Raw genomic sequence first — 19,898 nt, 5'->3', positions numbered from 1 at the left:
AAGCTTCGCCAGGATAGTATCCCTCTTGCGCAGAACCCAGTTCGCTGAAAGGGCAAGGGACTGATATGTAAGGAACTTCAGAGTCTTGTCCCCGGAGATGATAAGCTCCTTCAGTAGGTTCTGTTGCTCCAGGTCTGTCAAGTCATAGGTGGCTTGTACCCCTACCAGCGTGGAGGCCCACCAGTCCAACCAAGAGGAGACGTGCACCAAGTCTTTCGACATCTCCTCCATCATCGCTGCCTCCGACTGCGAAAAGCAAATCGGGGCCAAGGAGGCTCTGTCTTCCGGGGCACCCTGTCCCAGAACTTCGAGGGAAGGCTCCACTTTGCAGGCTCCCGGCCGCTGTCCTTCTGGCACATAGAACCTACTCTGGGACCTGAGTCCCTGTAGCAACTTCGAGGAGCTCTGTTTTGGGAGCTTCGGCATTGCCTGCCACAACTTTATCAACGTGAGCCCGTCCCAGGACTAGATCCCTGGCCACAGGCAGGGCCAGGGAGGTTTTCTGCTGGACGGGTGCCTCCATCAACCGACTCAGGCTGGACCTCCAGAAGTCCTCGTCGGTTGTAACAGGTTCCTCAATCCGATGATGCCTTCGTATCAGGCCTATTACTTTCCGATATGCCGAGTCCTCTGTCGGGGAACCTTCTCTGCTGTCAGCAGTACCTTCCGCCTGATCCCGAGGAGCCGGGTCACCGGGCACTCCTACCGGGCGCTTCGGCTCTGGATCAATAGGCACTCCCCTGCGGTGGTAGCGGTCTGCCCCGACGGGAACCTCTGCACCAGGGTTGGGGGCCGGGACGGGCATCGCCGTGCCGGCGAGGACTACCGTCCGTGTAATCTCTCTGGAGGACGAGGACGCGGATCCCGTGGGCTGACCCGACGGAGGGAACCGTTCCTTAAGTCCAAGGGCCGAGCCAGCTGTGCTGACTCGCCCTGGCTGCCCGTACGGAAGCACGGCTCCCCCCGCTGGGCGGGGTGAGCCGGGAGCTTCGCGGACTTACGCCTGCCTGAAGAGGCCGTCTCGCATTGCTCCCTGCGAGGGTCATATCTGCGGCTGGAGGATGGCCTTCGCGGCGAATAATCCCTGGACCGTCGGTCAGGGGAATGCTGCAAATCACTTCTACGGGGAACGAAGACCCAATCACCATCGGGGGACCTACTCTTCCTGTACTTCCTCCGTGGAGACCGGGACGTTTTCTACTGAATCTCGAGCGGGACCTTGAGCGGGAACGCCTGGTCCTGGACCGCTCCCTCCGTCGTCGGCGCCTCCTCCTCGCTTCACCTTCTGAAGAGATCGAAGAACCACCATCTGAAGAGCCCGACGATACTGTACAACCCGATCGACGGGCGGGAGCGGGGGCCACGGAGGTCTTCGCGACCTGCTGAGTACCAGAGGTCGAGGGTTGTAGGAAAGAATCCGGAACCGTCGTCAGAGGAGCTGGAAAAGAGGTTGGCCGCACTACACTAGGGAACCAGGTATCCAGGCCCTCTTCCATCCGCATTGGGGACCTACCTGGCGTTTTAGGGAGCCTCCACCCGAAGGTCTCACTTACCGTAGAGTCCAACTTCTCCTGGGCGTCACCAGCCGCTGAAGTACCTGAAACACAGGCCCACGAAGTGGGTGAAGAAACAGGCACAACGTTACTACTCCACATGGGGTCGTCGGAGGAGACGTGCCCCCCAAGCACAAGGGCAGAGTCTCCAGAACCCCCAGACACAGCACTATCAGGCTCCCCACTAGCCTGAGAAGGCCCAGCAACCCCCACTTCATACAAATTAGACTCCTGGGGAAGGGCCCTCGGCACTTTCCCCGCAACGGACTTACCTCGTCCCCTACTCTGGGTAGGGGAAGGCGAGACAGAAGCCCCGTCGGACCGTCCACTTGGCGATGGTAACGGCGAAGAGATGCTAGACTTCCTGGGCGAACGTTTCGACGACTTCTTCTTTTTAGTGCCATAACGCACCCACTGGATCTCATTCCAGCTAACACACTCATTGCACGTATCCGACGGCGAGCACACACTGCCTCTACAGGAAGAGCAAAGGGAATGAGGGTCCACTTCAGGCTTGGAAAGGAACGCTCCACACGACTTTCCGGCACTAAGCCCAGGACAACGGCGGATCTGCTCCATCGCACACAACCACAAGACACAGGTACGAAGGGAATAATCAAGGAATTCACTTGGGAAACACAAGGAAAGGCAGTGAACACGCGAGAACACAAGGGAAAAGCACAGAGATACCACGCGGTAACCACGTGGGACACACGAGTCGGGACACAAAGGGTCGTAAGAGAATGAGAGCGGCGTGATGGTATCACGACGCGACCAGAGAACTTACTGACTAGCGGGACCCAAGCTAACGCCGACCAAGCTCAGGTCTACCCTCAGGGCACGTTCTCCTTACTCCTGGGTTAGTCCTCCATAGAAAATGGAGGTAGGGTATACTACACAAAACTCTGGTCGGTTGAGAGGAGATTACAGGTAACTCCTAAGAGAGTAGTTCGAGGTAAGTATGTGTTGGAACAAATAAGTATTCCAAAGTTTGTTAGTCCCCTTGCCTATAAAGGTAGTCTCACATTAGGAGGTCTGAGCTCTTCAAAATGACAAGTACAAGACTTTCACTAAGGCCATCAACAGTTTTGAATCACCACCTCCTGTGGCCTCAGTTTTGAAGCAACTTTTGTATTATAAAAAGAAAAAAAAAAGTTTAATAAATAGAATATTTTAGGTGATTACAAACTCTAGGGATTGTATATTTTGACATTATATTATAATGAGATGATAATATTAGTACCGATGACAGTATTATCATTCATAATCATAATTTTTTTAGTATTAAAGAAAATTCTGTTTTGTATAATTGTGTGAGCATTTGATTTTTAGAATTAATAACCTTTAATCATAAAAGGATTGTAATAACACTTATATTAGCTTATGAAACCTACTAGGAATGGCTTAAGTTCAAAGGATGGCGAAAGATTGGACTTCTTTAGTACCACTTATAATTACTATATAAAAGTCAAGATTATTTTCCTATGAATAAATATGTCTACCTTAACTTGCTTTTAATTAAACTATAATATTAAAAAAACTACAAATTGATATCAAGTCTTGAATAGAACAAAAACAAAAGAGCTGACAAAGACTTTCAGGAACTATTATATATGAGAGATCTATCTTAATGTTGTTACTGTTCTTAAAATAGTTCATTTTAATTGTTCATTACTTCCGTTATAGTTTATTTATTTCCTTGTTTCCTTTCCTCACCGGGCTATTTTTCCTTGTTGGAGCCCGTAGGCTTATAGCATCCTGCTTTTCCAAGGAGGGTTGCAGCTTAGCTAGTACCAATAATAATGATGATGATAATAACAGTTCATAAGTTTAAACATCCAGTTTACTAAAATATCTACAACTGTTAATGATAGAAAACCTACCTTCTGATCAATAAGATCTGACATCATATGCCTATTCCAGAAAAAAATGTCATCTGCTCTCCGCCACAGGGGCAGACTGGCATCGTAAGACTTGTCACTTTGCCGTTGTAAGGAACTCGTTAAATCGGCTTCGTACGAGTAATAGAAAGAGTCGGAGTCGTTGAACATTTTGTTGAGCTCGTCTAGAATTCTGCGTTCGTACCTCTCTCGGTCACGGCCATCCCTTCGTACTCGACCCTGTGATTATGAAGAGACAGTTTTAAGATATTTGGAATAATAATTTTGTTTAAAGAGGTTTATTTGCATTAAAATTTTGCAAATTTCATCCACAAACAAAAACATTTCCAGTGCTATAAATTTTATATTTGTATTTTTCCTAGCTATACAAGCCTGAGTCATTTATATGAGGGTACTACTAATCATGTTTTGTACAACCGGCCAATCAAAATTTTGGTCAATTGCATCATACTTTGTCCTGGGTAAACACAGCGCATGTTCGCGACCAAGCAGGAGGTTGTTCACAGTGTCTCCTCATGACCCTCGCCTGGTCAAAGACTTGCGGAGCAGTTAAGGCGGGACCTTTGGTAAATGCGAATACAAACTTCCAAGTCATTTATATGGGGTGGGGGTCTTCCTTAGGAGGGAGGAAGTCTCCATGAAGTTAAGAGGTACATCCTTTCTCTCTGGAAGATCTAATTACTAAAAGTAATAGCAAGAGATGAACGTGGATCATGGAGGATAGTGCAGCCAGCTCAGCAAGAGACAAGGCCAAACTTCCGATTCTTGAGAGATAAAACCTTCTCTGATGCAGTTACTAATAATAATAGTATGTGATCTAAGAGAACTGCCAGAGAGCAGAAGTAGCCAGCTCATAACGAGAAAAGGCTGCTCATTCAGTTCCCAAAAGGTAGTCTTTGCCAGAGGAGAAATGGTGTATGAACATCAAGTGTTACATAATAAACAGGAAGGCAATTTTTTTGTTTAACAATAAATACTTAAGAAATTGAGGCTCACCTACTTGCATTGAGGTGAAAAACCCCAGGGCATACTTCAAGCCCAATGAAGATCACTATCAACTTCAGCAATCTTTATAACCAAGAATGAGTATTAAAGCCTGGAGCTGGAACTGGGACATGTCCTGTGAGAACTGTCAGTTAGGTTATAATGTTGCTGTCAACACAATCCCCATTGAGATATAGTCTAAAGACTTGAATAGGTAAATCTCCAATGGTGGGTTTCCTTTCCATCCATCAGCTTGAGGACTTATTATATCAATGTGTGGTTTTATGGAATGCTGAGGTTGTGACAAACCCACATGTATCACGTGCTCAAGGGGAGGGTCCCTAGCAATGCTTCCCCCGAGGATAAATAAGCTTTATGATAGTCTCTCTATCAAAATGAGACGGTGCTCCAGAATACAATCTAACTGAGTGCTCCAAACCTCGCAAGCAATGTGGTTTAAGAGACTAGTATAATAAGAGTAGTTTTGCGGAATGCTAAGGTTACGGCAAGCCCATCTAGATCATGTACTCAAGGGGGGTCCCTAGCGATGCTTACCCTGAGGATGCATAGGTTCTTCTGGTATTCTTTATACTTGGAGAAAGGAAGCGTAACTGACTACCTTCTTCCGGAGCAGCCAGAGCTCTAGAACATAAATGGGAGGGAGAGATATGTTAAGCTATTTGTTATATCAGAAACTCTCACTAATCTACAGAACAGAATAACTAGTTGTACATATGATCAGGAACTTCTTTGAGACTATATCGTAAAAGAGTTAACTTGATATCTTTTCTAGCCTGAGTCGATTGTTCATTGAACCCAGGATTGGACAAGGTGATAGGTTTCTGATGTCCTGTTACTGCAGGGGGGGTTCCTGGTGATGCTTTCCCCTGGAAATAGTACTTTTATGTTAAGCCTTAGCCAACAAGGTACCCATGTCCAGGAAGAACAACTTTGATTCTGATATGAAGGCTTCATAGTCTTCTGACGCAAAACTCACACCACAGATACTAGAGCAGACCTTGCTTCTCAGGACGGGTCACCTTTCCCAAAGAAAGGGTTATGTCATCTAAATTCTGATTTTGGGGATAATCATTCTTTCTGAAACAGAAAAGGTATGGTTTATGGCCAGAGATCTGGCCGTCACCGGTTGGGGCTGGCTCGCTTCCCTAAGTTAGGGAAGAAAAGGCCCATATTTCATAGCCTAATCTTCCTGTCACAATCTTGAGTCCCAACAGAAGTACAGGTTAGAAAGCCCATTATTTGCACTTTTATATGGTATATAAAACTATATAAAACTATTAATGCTTCTATACAAAAAAATTTTATTGTAAAAACACCTATAACAAAATTGCAAAACTTATTCCTTTTTCTAATGGTAATTGCTCAATATTTTTTCAATACATATAGCATTTATTTATTCATTTTATTGGAAACTTATTTGGCTTTACAATTATAACTTTAATTTTGCATTATATTTATTTGTTACGTCGTAACAATGAAAACCGTCAACATAGTAGTTGGAAAATTAAAAATTTTTGCTCGGAATAAAATTTATTTATTTACACCTCACTAATTCATTTATTGAAAAGAGATTGCATCCACCTAAAAGATCTACAATTCTAGACAATTTGCATATCAGAAAAAATCCTTAAAGATAATTACTGTATTTTTCATGAATTTCTAAAAAATTATTTACGATTTTTCAAACAAATTCCATGTTCAATAAGAATTTTTTTCTTTTTTTTTTAGTATTCCAGTTTTCTTTCTTTTCAAGTACAAAGTTCAATCTTTTGACAAAATAATGCAACAAACTAGAAGCTTTAATCTGTTATAGTTTGGACGTACCAATCTTCTAAAATTTTCTTTCACGAACGTCATTTTTCGGCGAAGGCCATATGCACGGTACTTCACTCCAAGTTTTCTAAAAGCATAAGCATCAAAGGGTTAATTTTCTTGCGCTGAGAAAAAACATCTCTCCCATTAGGCAGTTCACTCCTTACAGTATTTGCATACATTCTCTTGTCTAAATACACATTGGGCGTGTGTCTGTCTCTCAGGCTCAAAAGGATGCCACAATAGTCGCTATCCAATCCTTGACAAAAAACCTAAGTACTGAGATTTACTGGATAAAAGCACTAAATCCTAAGTCACAGTTAATGAATAGTCATTTAAATGACCATGAATTAAGAAAAAACACAGGGCAAGAGAGCTAAACAATAAAAGGATAATTGAGATGAATGCGAAAGGCTCGATGGTAGAGAGGGAATGACAGAACAACCTCTTCACTTCCCGACCAGCAGTATTGTGGGGAGACACGGTGAGCATCATCCTAGTTGATCATTGTGCATGCACAACGTTTATCCAGCACGAAGCATGATGTAATCAATCAAAATTTTCATTGTCTGGTCGTAGAAAACATGATTAGTAGTAACCCTATATAAATGACTCAGAAGTTTGTATCCACATAATAATAAAATTCAAAGTGTGTAACAAAGGGGGACGAATTTATCAAATTTCAATGCTTGCACAATATATCAAATAAAAATAAAAATAAAAAATCATCAAATAAAAACTAGTATTTCACAATGATAAGGGACCTAAGGTTGCTAAACCAATTTCCTTAATTCATTGTACCACCTATAGTGCTAATAGGGCCATATTTAGTTACAGAGGATAGTGATGACAAAATCAATGTATGCAAATTTTGTGCTGTGCCCAAAAGCCTTCCACGGTGCTGAGTTTTGAGATCCCTTGCTTGAGGGTATTTAACATTTTAATGACATTTTCTTGGTGTTATGTATTATTTTACCCTCTTATTTAGGTAATTATTTGTTTATTGCTATTCATTGTAATAGATTGCATACATAAATCTTTTATGCTATTTAAACATTGATAGCTCATTACCAATTCTGTTACTTTGAGTTATTTTCATTTCATCAAGGATGGACATTCTTTAATCTGGAAGTCCAGTGAGTAATTTCAGTCTTTTATGAAAATTCATGCTAAATATAAAATAAATAATTGGAAAATAAACTATACTAATAATATAACATTGATAACATTGATGATGATAAACCAATTTCAAAAGTGCTTTACATTGAAGAAGTATTAGTAACAAAATAAAACAATACTCAAAATTATTATGAGCACCTGTATTCAATTCAGATAATGGAATGAATAAACTGAACTATTTGGGTTACTATTTTTATGCCAGCCAGTCAGTCTCGGGTAAAGGTGCCTCCTTATTTAAAATATATATATATATCAATTAAATAATTAATGCCTGCAATAAAAACAAATATGTAGGGACGATGGGAAGGTGGAGCAGAAGAATCATTACAGAAGGAAATCTATTTTGACATCTATAAAAACTCACATAAATTTTCCTTGAGGCCTTTGTCACTGTTGATTTAATCTAACTTAACTAAGTGTTTACTGCCCCTGATCATGGATGTAAAATTATTTGACACCCTTTAAAATGTTTTAAATTTTTAAAATATTGGTGATTTTTTTATGTAAACAAATGGTCAAAGGCATACTAATTATCTCTAAAGTATACACAAGGCAAGTGTCAATGAACCCTTTGTTGAGTTACATCGTCAACCACAGTAATATCATAAAATAAAATCATACATAAGAGCTTGCGATCCAACTGGAAGTCCCATACCTCCTCCTGAAGCCACAAACAAAATCTTAATAAAATTCATTATTTCTTTACTCAATTGACGTTCACAGACCTTTCCTATCAAAGCTGGTTAAAATGCTGACGTCTACTTATATTTGAAAATTTTCCATTTCCTTTCCCCGTAAATTCCTACCAATCTAGTGACATATTGAATTAATATGCCGTTTAGCAGAAATTATTTAGGTGCACCATAGTTCCTTTGTCTTTTCTGTCTCAAAGTCAAAACAAGACCACTAGCCTCTTGACATGACTAGAAAGTGGGGAGGAAGGGGGGTATGTTATGAACATGAGGCGAGTATAAAAATAAGAAATTTTATTATCAAGTTCCATTTATTTCTATGAAACTCCTGAAGTTTATAGCACACACTCCCACACTATGATGGAGGTAGGTAGTGAAGGAAAGAGATGGGCAATATAATATCATAGATTAATTAACTTTGATCAATTGCCCAAGAATCACCTCTTTGTCTAGTTCAACGATAAACAATCACAAATATCAAAGTAAACTGTAACAACTTGAGCTCCCCAGTTGGATTGCAAACACATCTTCACTATTCAAATGTTAAAACTGTACACTTATATTATCCAAAACTATAAACTTTCTCATTGAGAAAATTAATACTCTAACTTAAACCAGACTTAAAGCTAATTAATTAGAAGTAAATTTTTATTTACACTACATCCCCTGCAGCTACCACAGGACCAATGCCAAGTAATTTTCTATGAAAACAAGGCATCTTTTAAATAAAAGCTTTGTAAAAATCGACTTGGTACGCCAGAAAGCTACTGCCAAGAATTCTTAGTAAAGAAAAAATTTGAACATTCAAGCCCTTTACCCGATTCAAATCTTAATCCCCATGTGCTTCTGTCACTAAACCTTAAACAATTAACAACATTGAATTTTAGAAAGAGGCTGCCCAGAAATCCTAACCCAGAAAACTAATATAGAAGTTTTACTCTAATAATTCAGTCTTGTCTAAACAAAACTTAACAGCTCTCACACAATAAAGAAATCTATTCTCTGATGTATTACTACCTCCCCAAATTTTACCAATCGCACCAGTTTGTAAAGGTTTTGATGATGCACAGCATATAACAGAGTCGATCACTTCTCCTGAAGACCTGCACTATCGAATTACTCCAGGTCCTTCTATTGTGAAATACTTGTACCAGCCTATCGGTAAAACACACAGCTCTTTATGACCACTGGATTCCAAGAGAGAAGATTGACCTGATACCCTGTATCTTAATATTCTGTCGTTCGCTGATGAAAGTGCTCATTAATAGCGTGGCTTATCTTTTAGTTCCTGTGGAACAAGGAAGACCACTCCAGTACTAGATCATATTTTTTAAAGTTTCACAGGAGTTGAATGGTAGCAGCTTGTTTTGGAAGGTAGTAAGCATCAGTCTAATATAGGCATGGCCACTAGCATATCTTGAGTTTCCCATAGTGAAATTGACGTCAGGGGTAAACATAAGCCAATGTGCAGCGGCAATAGGATTTTTTTAAAAACATGAAAATTTGTATTGCACTGTAGATTAATACATTTTTGTCCATCAGAGTTGGTAGAACTGCCCAAGTGGTTCACATTCTCAGTTTTTCACAGGTTCTGCCATTCTGGACAAGACGAGTACCATCCAGCGACACATGCAGTTGTGTATCCTAATTCCTTACAATTAAAGTCTTACAGTTATACTGTAGAATGAGGGAACTTGAAAAATGACAGCTTGTTAAATGAAGAAATCAAAATGCAAAGAAAAATTGATTTGATGTTTAAGAGAAAGAGACACAGAAGATAGATGAAAACTTGCAATAATGGACTAATAAGGGGAAGGGGTGTCATGTACTGATAATAGTCCGTTGCATCCACCAAAATTTTCCTGAACCATAAACCAATTTCTATAGGGTATAAGCCTACCAAATTTACACAACACGTTGGTAAAATCAAAAGGAGCAGCTGAGATTAATATGCTTTTGTTTTTCACCTTTGGATGACATAAGGAATGTAAATTAAATGAAACTAACGAAAATGAAGTAATATAAATAAGGAATGTAAAATCGAACTCATAAAAACAAAGATTACCTCAGGCATGGGCCGTATCAAAATAAACTGAATACAGCGCCAGGAAACACCACCGAGTAATCTAGAACTACTACTAATACTTTCCCTACATTTAAGTCAAAGAAAATGAAAAAAAAAAAAAATGTTCCATATACAAGAATACTTTATTTGTAGATGAATACATAAATGAATTAGAATATTGTATATGTCCGTGCATAAAACAATCTTTAGATTCGACAATGTAAAAAATAAAGACAGATTTTAATTTACCTTGTATTTGTAGTTTTTTTGACTGCTAAATCATGAAACCCTCTGTGTAGGCCTATAAGTTTGGTCTTGGTTAAATCAAGATGTTATTACAAATTTTATTTTACTTAATGTAGGCTTAGAAATTCAAAATAAAAGAAATAAAACCAAATCTACCCGGTATATCATATTTCCTCAACATACAAATCCCAAAAGGGAAACCAGTTTGTTTGTTTACGTTTCATCGCCATTCACAATGAGCGAACGAATGAATGAACCCATTTAAACATCCAAGTGATAACTAACGATACTTAAACACCTTTTTCAAGTTATCTGAGCAATTCAGTAAAGGCAGATATTTTGAGAGTAGAGATTGCAAAACTCCTAAAAAAAGAATAATGGAAGAGGTCTTGGATCATTCTCCAGGTTATTCCTAGTTCCTAAAGCAGCAGGAGGTTGGAGACCGGTTTTATAAGTTTTAATTCTTAACTATTTTACCGTTTTCAACAAAATTTTGATAGAAACACCCTCGACAGTCCTGAGGGGAGTAAAGAAAGGAGACTGGCAGTTCTTGTTACATTTGACAGATGTATACTTTTGCATTCAGATTCATTAGATGATAACTAGTTCCTTCACTTCATGGTTGAGATTTATGGGAAACAGTTCTTTTGTGCCTGGACGACTGGCTATAAGAGATAATTCAGTTATTCTTTTTTCTTTGAAAAGTTCAAGCAGATGAAGTTTCTGATAGTTGAGATATGGATGAAACTTCGGGGGATAATGGTTTGTTTAAAGAAGTTCATTCCAATGAGTTACTTAAAGAGGAGAGCTTTCCGATGTCATCTTAGTTGGAATTGGAAAAGGATATTCAATCTAAACACAATTTGTATTCCAGTGATGCAAAATTAACTTAAACTACCGATTTAATGTAACAATTCTCATCAGTTATCCCAGAGAGTGTCCTTAGAAGTGCTTGTTCCCGATCAGGGAGTATCCTTAGAAGTGCTTGTTCCAGACCAGGGAATGACCTTAGAAGTGACTTTTCCAGATCAGGGAGTATCCTTGGAAGTGCTTGTTCCAGACCAGGGAATATCCTTAGAAGTGACTTAGCCAGATCAGGGAGTATCCTTAGAAGTGCTTGTTCCAGACAAGAGAATGTCCTTACAGGTGACTTTTCCAGACCAGTGTGTGTCCTTAGAAGTGCTTGTTCCAGACCAGAGAATGTCCTTAGAGGTGCTTTTTCCAGACCAGAGAGTGTCCTTAGAAGTGCTTGTTCCAGACCAGAGAATGTCCTTAGAGGTGCTTGTTCCACACCAGAGAGTTTCCTTAGATGTACTTGTTCCAGACCAGAGAGTGTCCTTAGAGGTCCTTGTTCCAGACCAGAGAGTGACCTTAGAAGTACTTGTTACAGACCAGATTATGTCCTTAAAAGAGACTTTTCCAAACTAGAGAGTATCCTTAGAAGTGCTTGTTCCAGACCAGAGAATGTCCTACGAAATGCTTGTTCCAGACCAGAGGGTGTCCTTAGAGGTCCTTGTTCCAGACCAGAGAGTGACCTTAGAAGTACTTGTTACAGATCAGAGAGTGACCTTAGAAGTACTTGTTCCAGACCAGAGAGTGACCTTAGAAGCACTAGTTACAGATCAGAGAATGCCCTTAAAAGACTTTTCTAGACTAGAGAGTGTCCTTAGAAGTGCTTGTTCCAGACCAGAGAATGTCCTTAGAAGTGACGTTTCCAGACCAGAAAGTATCCATAGAAGTGCTTATTCTAGACCAGAGAGTGTCCTTAGAAGTTCTTGTTCCAGACCAGAGAATGTCCTTTGAAGTTACTTTTCCAGAGAAGAGAGTGTCATTAGAAATAACTGATCCAAAAATTTTTTATCTTTTCATGGATGCTTTACAGGAGGGATGGGGTACAATTCTGGATTATCATCATCAGTCAAAGAAGTGGTTGTGGAAACAAGGAACTTTTCATATCAATTATTATTATTATTATTATTATTATTACAAGCCAAGCTACAACCCTAGTTGGAAAGTAAGATGCTATAAGCCTAAGGGCTCCAATAAGGAAAAATAGCCCAGTGAGGAAAGGAAACAAGGAAATAAATAAAAAATTTAAGTAGTGAAAACTTAAAATAAAATATCTTAAAAAACATTAACAATATTAAAACAGTTAATTCATATATAACAATAAAGAGACTTAGGTCAGCCTGTTCAACATAAAACCTTTGCTACAACTTTGAACTTTTGAAGTTCTACTGATTCAACTACCCGATTAGGAAGATCATTCCACAACTTGGCCCCATGGACTTTCCAAGAGACACGATTTCTTCCACCACAATAGTTTCAGGTTCATCAGGGTCTGGCGTATCGAACCCTTCAAAGCCCCTCTCAGCGACGGAAGCTGGCCACAATTTCTTCCATGCTGAATTAAGAGTTCTTCTTGTGACACCCTGCCATGCATTGTCAATAATTTTTAAACAATGGACGATATTGAAATGTTCCTTTCAAAATTTCCAAAGGGTGAGATTGGTGTTGTCTGTGATATCGAAGCATTTCTTGAACAAATGCTTCATGTACAGTTTTTTGAAGTTGGAAATAACTTGTTGGTCCATGGGCTAGAGGAGTGGTGTGGTGTTGGGCGGGAGATAAAGGACCTTGATGAACCTGTACTCATCATGAATGTCCTCTTCGAGACCAGGAGGGTAACCAGAGGCATTGTCAAGGACCAGGAGACATTTCATTGGCAGGCTTTTCTCGGCCAAATATTTTTTGACTGCCGGAACAAAGCACAGATTAACCCATTCTGTGAAGAAATGCCATGTAACCCAAGCCTTAGCATTAGCACGCCACATAATTTGCAGTTTTTCTTTCAAGATCCTTTGGCTCTTGAAAGCACGTGAGTTTTCTGAATGGTACACCAGCAGTGGCTTGACCTTATAGTCACTGCTGGCATTGGCACACAAGGCTAGAGTTAACCGGTCCTTCATGGGTTTATGGCCCGGTAGCCTCTTCTCATCTGCCGTGATGAATGTCCTCCGGGGCATCTTCTTCCAGAAAAGGCCAGTTTCATCGCAGTTGAACACTTAGTGGGGGATGTATCCTTGTTCTGCGATAAATGAGGCAAAGGTTTTGACGTGGTCCGCTGCGGCTTTCAAGTCAGAACTTGATGCTTCCCATGCCTCACAACCGAGTGTATCCCAGTCCGTTTTTTGAAATTATCCAACCAGTCATGTCTGGCTTTGAAGGTTTCAGCTGGCGTCGAAGTCTCCCCTCTCTCATCTGCTTGCTTTCCTTTCAAGTCCTCGCAGATTCTGCTGGCCGTTTCACAGGTGATCGTCTCGGTCACACTATCTCCCACCAACTGTTTCTCCTTTATCCAGATTAAAAGAAGCCTCTCCATCTCATCATGAATATCATATGCAGCTTGGAAAGGATTGTTAGTCCTTTGGAAGGCTTGGTGCTCTTTATAGCATCCTTTTGCTTGAGGATGGTATATATTGTTGATGTACTCCTCTCATATTGGCGAGCCAGCTCAGTCACTCGTACACCACTCATGTTTTTCAATTATTTCATGCTTTATCTCGATTGTCATCGTACGCTTTTTTTTTTCACTACCCTTGTTTGCACTCGCTTGCTTTGGACCCATTGCTTATTCACTTAATTCTGCACTGATTAACGCAAAAAAACATGTAAAAAATGCAAACACTGCGGCCGATGCTTGGAGATAACTTTATGCGACGGAGATCCAATGGGAAAGAGCGAGCGATGTTGTCCTCGTGAGCAGCCTTTCGCACACTCGGCCACTTAGCGGCTGCATAGGGAACCGTCTCGCATCCTCATATCTCAAATTTGTCTCGTATCTCGGGGCAAAAATTTGCTCAAAACTTTCCTAGAATCTCAAATTTCTTGTATGTTGGGACACTCTTATGTCGAGGTATTACTGTTTAAATCTTTTATCTACATTTCAAGTAAAGAATGATTTTAAGACAAAGGGTTTGGCTCAATTCTATCCTATTCCCTCTTTGGAATAGAAATTTGGTGTTTCATCAGATGATATATATATTTCTTTGTCTTATGAGAGGTGCTAAGTGTTATTTGGCTGAGGTAAAGATGTATTAGAGTAAAGATTCCTAATTTGTTTTGCAAGGTTGTGATTTTGAATCATCCTCTTTCCAAATATGCTATGATCTTTCTTGCTAAAATTAGTCACTGAAGCTCACAGGGAAATAGAGCCAAGTCATATGAAAGATTTAAAAATTAAGCTTCCTGATATTAGAAGTGCAGCTAACTCTCGTAATTTCTAAAAGAATCTTTATTTAACCTGATTTTCTTATCAAGATTGCCTGGTTTTGGATGCTTTAGTAGCTCCAAGAATAGAATAAAAATAAAATAAAATTTTGTAAATTGTATTGTTATATTATTTGTTTATTTCTTTTGAAAGTACCCAGTCTTGGTTAACATATAAAAGTAGGTGGTCTGATAATATGGCTGTATTTGGGCACAAATCTGGAGTCCTAAACCTATAGAAAGAATATAAAATAAAATAATTTAGTTCTAGGGTAAATATTAGTATTACACCAAACTTTGAGACAGAAACACTATGAGCATCAGGTGAGTACAGAAATGATAAATTTTATTATTAAAATTCAATTTTTAGTTTATCAAATCTAATCATGAACACGCGATACGGAGTTGGGCCTAGAAAACAGCCTTGTTTCTAACACAGATTTTGCATTTATTCAATATCCCGAATATAGATCAGTGATTTCTGACTCGCTTAACCTGGTTATATTTATGCATGGAACAAGTAAAAATATAACTGTTAATAGCTCTTTGGCATTGAATCTGAAAATCAGATCTTTTCACTGACATTTCTTCAACTAGTATATGGTTCTCATTTAAAATTCTAGGTGTCATTCTTGATTGTAAATTCACTTTTAAGAAACATCAAACCTGTAGCTTCTTTAATTGTTAAAGTTTTAGAGAAAGATTTTTGAAAACCTATATCATGCAAAAAGGCTTCAGTTATTTTTAATGTCCTGTTTGGTCTACAATGGCTGCCTCTCATCCTAATTTATTGGAAAAAAATCTAGGTCCATTAACTTCCTCTTACAAAATCCTGGTAGGCATTAATACAGTACTTCAATTATCTCATGGTGGATGCTCTAAGACATTCCATCCTTTCATCATTATCCATTGCATTCAGATCTTCCCTGATTCTAAAATCCACCAACCAGAAATACCAACCATAGAGTACTCAAAAAAGTTTGATTTCCGCTATGACAAATTTGTGGAATGAGTTGTGTTGGTGTAACTTACAGAGTTCAACTATAGTAGGTGCAAATGCTTTTAGTTAGGATGAATTGTCTGACACAAGTTTTGATTCCTAATAACCTACCAAAAATCTTATTTATTTTCCTTTTAATATGTACCTAATTGGATTTTCTTTGTTATTTCCAATTTGAAGTTATTCTTTACTGGTCAGTTATTTCTATTCAAGGTATTTCTTATTCTATTGGGGCCCTTGGAGATGTAGCACACTGATTTACCAAATAGGGTTGAAGTTCAGCTTATAAAAATAACACGGTAAATTCCTAATAACAAGAGGCACATATATATTTTTTACATAGGTGGTCCCAAACCCTTGGTTGCATATTATTTTCTGGTGTACATTATCTATTGAAACATACAGTACATAACACACAACACACACATTTTGTACAGGGTGTATATTTCATTCATTTAAAAAGATTGAAGCCACCGTTATATTTCTTTTATAAAAGTCAATATTATACTTTTTCAGTGGATATTGATTGCAGAGAGGAAATAAGATATAAATAACCTCTATCTAAAACCATTGGTAGTAGTGTGAAGAAAAAATTCAATACAGTAGAGTGGTAATGAGACAAGACAAAACGGAGTGGGCATGCTGGGCTAGGATGAAATAGCTGAAGATGGGACAGAGGTGGCATGAATAAATGAAAGAATAAGAGGAAGATGACTTTAGGAAACACTAGTATTCTGTTATTAACACTATTAGATGCTATGGCAAAAGTGCTGCAGTCAGATGGGATACTAGGAGATCTAAATAGTCATAAAGGAACAGACAGAGCTGGTGTAGCTGATACTACAGTGGATATAGCAGAAGCAATCTTGGAATTCTGACAAAGCCAATAATTAAAGCTTAAGAACCCCATAGAGAAACTGATAACATACCAAAGAGATGAAGCTGAAACACAGACTTATTCAAGTATCATAAATAGTAAGATCATCAAATAAATGGATTGCATAATGACACCCAGCCATGCTTACTTAACACAGCATAGAGAGACAATGAAAATTGAGACTTACAGTAAAAAAGGAGTTTAAAGATAGTGGTGTCAGCAAATGTAGCATAAAAAATGGTTGGTGAAATCCACTGAAATAAATGGATACAAAATAGTTTAGTAAAAGTATGGTGAATAAAATTGAAGGATTATAAAGAAAGTGAAATGTGATGGTGGAATCAAGATGTACAAAGGGTAGTTGAAGAGAAAAAGAAAATCTTAAAAGCTATATCAGATGACCGATAGACAAGATATAGAGATGTACTGTACACAGGGAGAAGAGGATGACAAAGAAATGTGGGGAGGCATGGACTCAGAATCTCAACACATCTTTGGGAAATTAGAAAAAATTCCAGGATAGCAAAGTGAGTTAGAAATGATGGAAAAGATATAAAACAGGCTATTGATTAAGATAAAGTTGAAATATATACTCAAACAATGAAGTAAAGATTTTGAAAAGCTTCCGAATGAGAAGTACAGTATCAACATGAACCGAATGATTTTCGCATAACAAAGGGATCAACGAAGACCATAATACCTGAAGAGGCTAAAAGGGCTCTTGGGAGGTTGAAAATGGAGGAACCCAGGATCACCTGGAATAACAAATGGCTTACTAAAATCCGCAGATTTTGTTATCCAAAGCCTTACAAAAGTACATGAAAATCTGATAAAGAAAGATATGATCAGAAGAGTTGGAAGATGATTTCTATTCCTTACAGTACAATGATGATATGCAAAGACAAAGGGGATGGATTACAGAGTGGAAATTACAGAGGAATGACACTTCACAAACATGCTATGAAAATATTAGAAAAGAAGCTGGTGAAGGGTTAAGGAATATTATTAAAAAATTTATTAACCAAATCTATTCAGATACTTACCCAAGAGTCACATAGATAATACCTAAAAAGCAGAAGCTTTTCAACCTTACAATAAAAAAGGCAAATTCTTTTCTTATACTGCTTGGCAGAAACAGTATTACCGCCTCGACAACATTCAGTGTGGGTAAACGCAGTGTTGCCATTGTAGCTGCATAAAATTTCCGAAAGCGCTTAGTTGTGTTTTCAAGCGACACTTATTACTTCTGTCTTAAATTCAAAATCAATGAAAATGATATTTTCCTTATAAAATAAATTTTTGAATATACTTACCCAGTGAATATATAAATAGCTGACATCTCCGACGGCCCGACAGATTCCAAAAACTCGCGAGCGATCGCCATGAAGGTTGCGGGTGTGCCCACCAGCGCCGACTATCGGCCAGATACCGCATATACTTCTCAACCAAACCAGTTCTTCTCAGTCCGTAGGGTCTCTATCGGGGAGGAAGGGAGGGACTTTAATATTATATATTCACCGGGTAAGTATATTCAAAAATTTATTTTATAAGGAAAATATCATTTTTAAATATTAAACTTAGCCAGTGAATATATAAATAGCTGATTCACACCCATGGTGGTGGGTAGAGACCAGTATTAAAACAATAAAGGCGTATATGCTCAAGAGTTTTTGACAAATATTCAAAAAAAAAAACTTAAGTATAGGTACCTGGTAAGGAAGCTGACTCTGATGATTACTCTGCCTCATTAGTCCGCTATCCTCACGAAGCCCAGCCACCCTCTCAGGATGCTGAAAGACTCCCAGGAGCTGCTATATCCAGGGTGAACACCCCTATAACAGGACCTCATCAATACCCTTAATCTGGGCGCTCTCAAGAAACAACATTTTGACCACCCGCCAAATCAAAAAGATTGCGAAAGACTTCTTAGTCTTCCGTACAACCCAAGACAAGATTAAAAATTTCAAGAGTAGATTAAAAGGATATTGGGATTAAGGGAATGTAGTGGTAGAACCCTCACCCACTACTGCACTCGCTGCTACGAATGGACCCAGTGTGTAGCAGTCCTCATAAAGAGTCTGGACGTCTTTCAAGTAAAATGAAGCGAACACCGACTTGCTCCTCCAAAAGGTCGCGTCCATAATACTTTTAAGGGATCTATTTTGCTTAAATGCCACCGAAGTCGCTATCGCTCTAACTTCGTGAGCCTTGACCTTAAGCAAACTACGATCCTTCTCACTTAAATGAGAATGTGCCTCCCGAATTAAAAGTCTAATAAAGTAAGATAACGCATTCTTAGACATGGGCAAAGAGGGCTTTTTAACGGAGCACCATAAAGCCTCTGAACAACCTCGTAGCGGTTTAGTTCTAGATAAGTAAAACTTAAGAGCTCTAACGGGGCACAGCACTCTTTCAACTTCATTACCTACGATCTCAGAAAGACTAGGTATTTCAAAAGATTTAGGCCAAGGACGAGACGGAAGTTCATTCTTGGCCAAAAAACCAAGTTGAAGAGAACATATTGCTTTATTTGTTGAGAAGCCGATGTTCTTGCTAAAAGCATGGATCTCACTGACCCTTTTAGCCGAAGCCAAGCTCACCAAAAAAAGTGTCTTGAGGGTAAGATCCTTCAGGGAGGCTGAATTTAAAGGTTCAAACCTGTCTGACATTAGGAACTGTAGGACCACGTCCAAGTTCCAAGCAGGAGTTGAAATATGACGCTCCTTAGAGGTCTCGAAAGACTTAAGGAGGTCTTGGAGATCTTTGTTATTCGAAAGATCCAAACCTCTATGCCTGAAAACAGAAGCCAACATGCTTCTGTAGCCTTTAATGGTGGATGCAGAGAGGGAGCGACCGTTTCTCAGATATAGCAGAAAATCCGCAATCTGCGCTACAGAGGTACTGGAAGAGGAAATAGAGGAGGACTTGCACCAATCTCTAAATACCTCCCACTTCGACTGGTAGATCTTGATGGTAGAGGATCTTCTAGCCCTCGCGATCGCTCTAGCTGCCTCCTTCGAAAATCCTCGAGCTCTCGAGAGTCTTTCGATAGTCTGAAGGCAGTCAGACGAAGCGCGGGGAGGCTTTGATGAAGTCTCTTTACGTGAGGCTGTCATAAGAGATCCATCCGCAAAGGCAGACTCCTTGGGACGTCTACCACCCATAGAAGTACCTCTGTGAACCACTCTCTCGCGGGCCAGAGGGGAGCAACCAACGTCAACCTGGTCCCTTCGTGAGAGGCGAACTTCTGCAACACCTTGTTGAGGATCTTGAAAGGTGGAAAGGTATAAACGTCCAGG

General features: G+C 39.4%; 1 protein-coding gene across 2 annotated transcripts in view; it reads right to left on the bottom strand.

Moving 5' to 3' along the window:
• Positions 1-19,898, bottom strand: part of sp3 (spermathreecae) — a 352,115-nt gene that overhangs the window by 205,702 nt on the left and 126,515 nt on the right. For both annotated transcript variants that reach the window (XM_068363846.1, XM_068363847.1), the window contains exon 5: positions 3,437-3,673. In XM_068363846.1, coding sequence (XP_068219947.1) covers positions 3,437-3,673 — 237 coding nt within the window. The remainder of the gene's footprint in view (positions 1-3,436; positions 3,674-19,898) is intronic.

This window comes from Palaemon carinicauda, chromosome 40 (genome assembly GCF_036898095.1).
Source record: "Palaemon carinicauda isolate YSFRI2023 chromosome 40, ASM3689809v2, whole genome shotgun sequence".
NCBI lineage: Eukaryota > Metazoa > Arthropoda > Malacostraca > Decapoda > Palaemonidae > Palaemon > Palaemon carinicauda.
The sequence above is the reverse complement of the archived record's forward strand: the minus strand, read 5'-3'. Positions and strand labels throughout refer to the sequence as shown.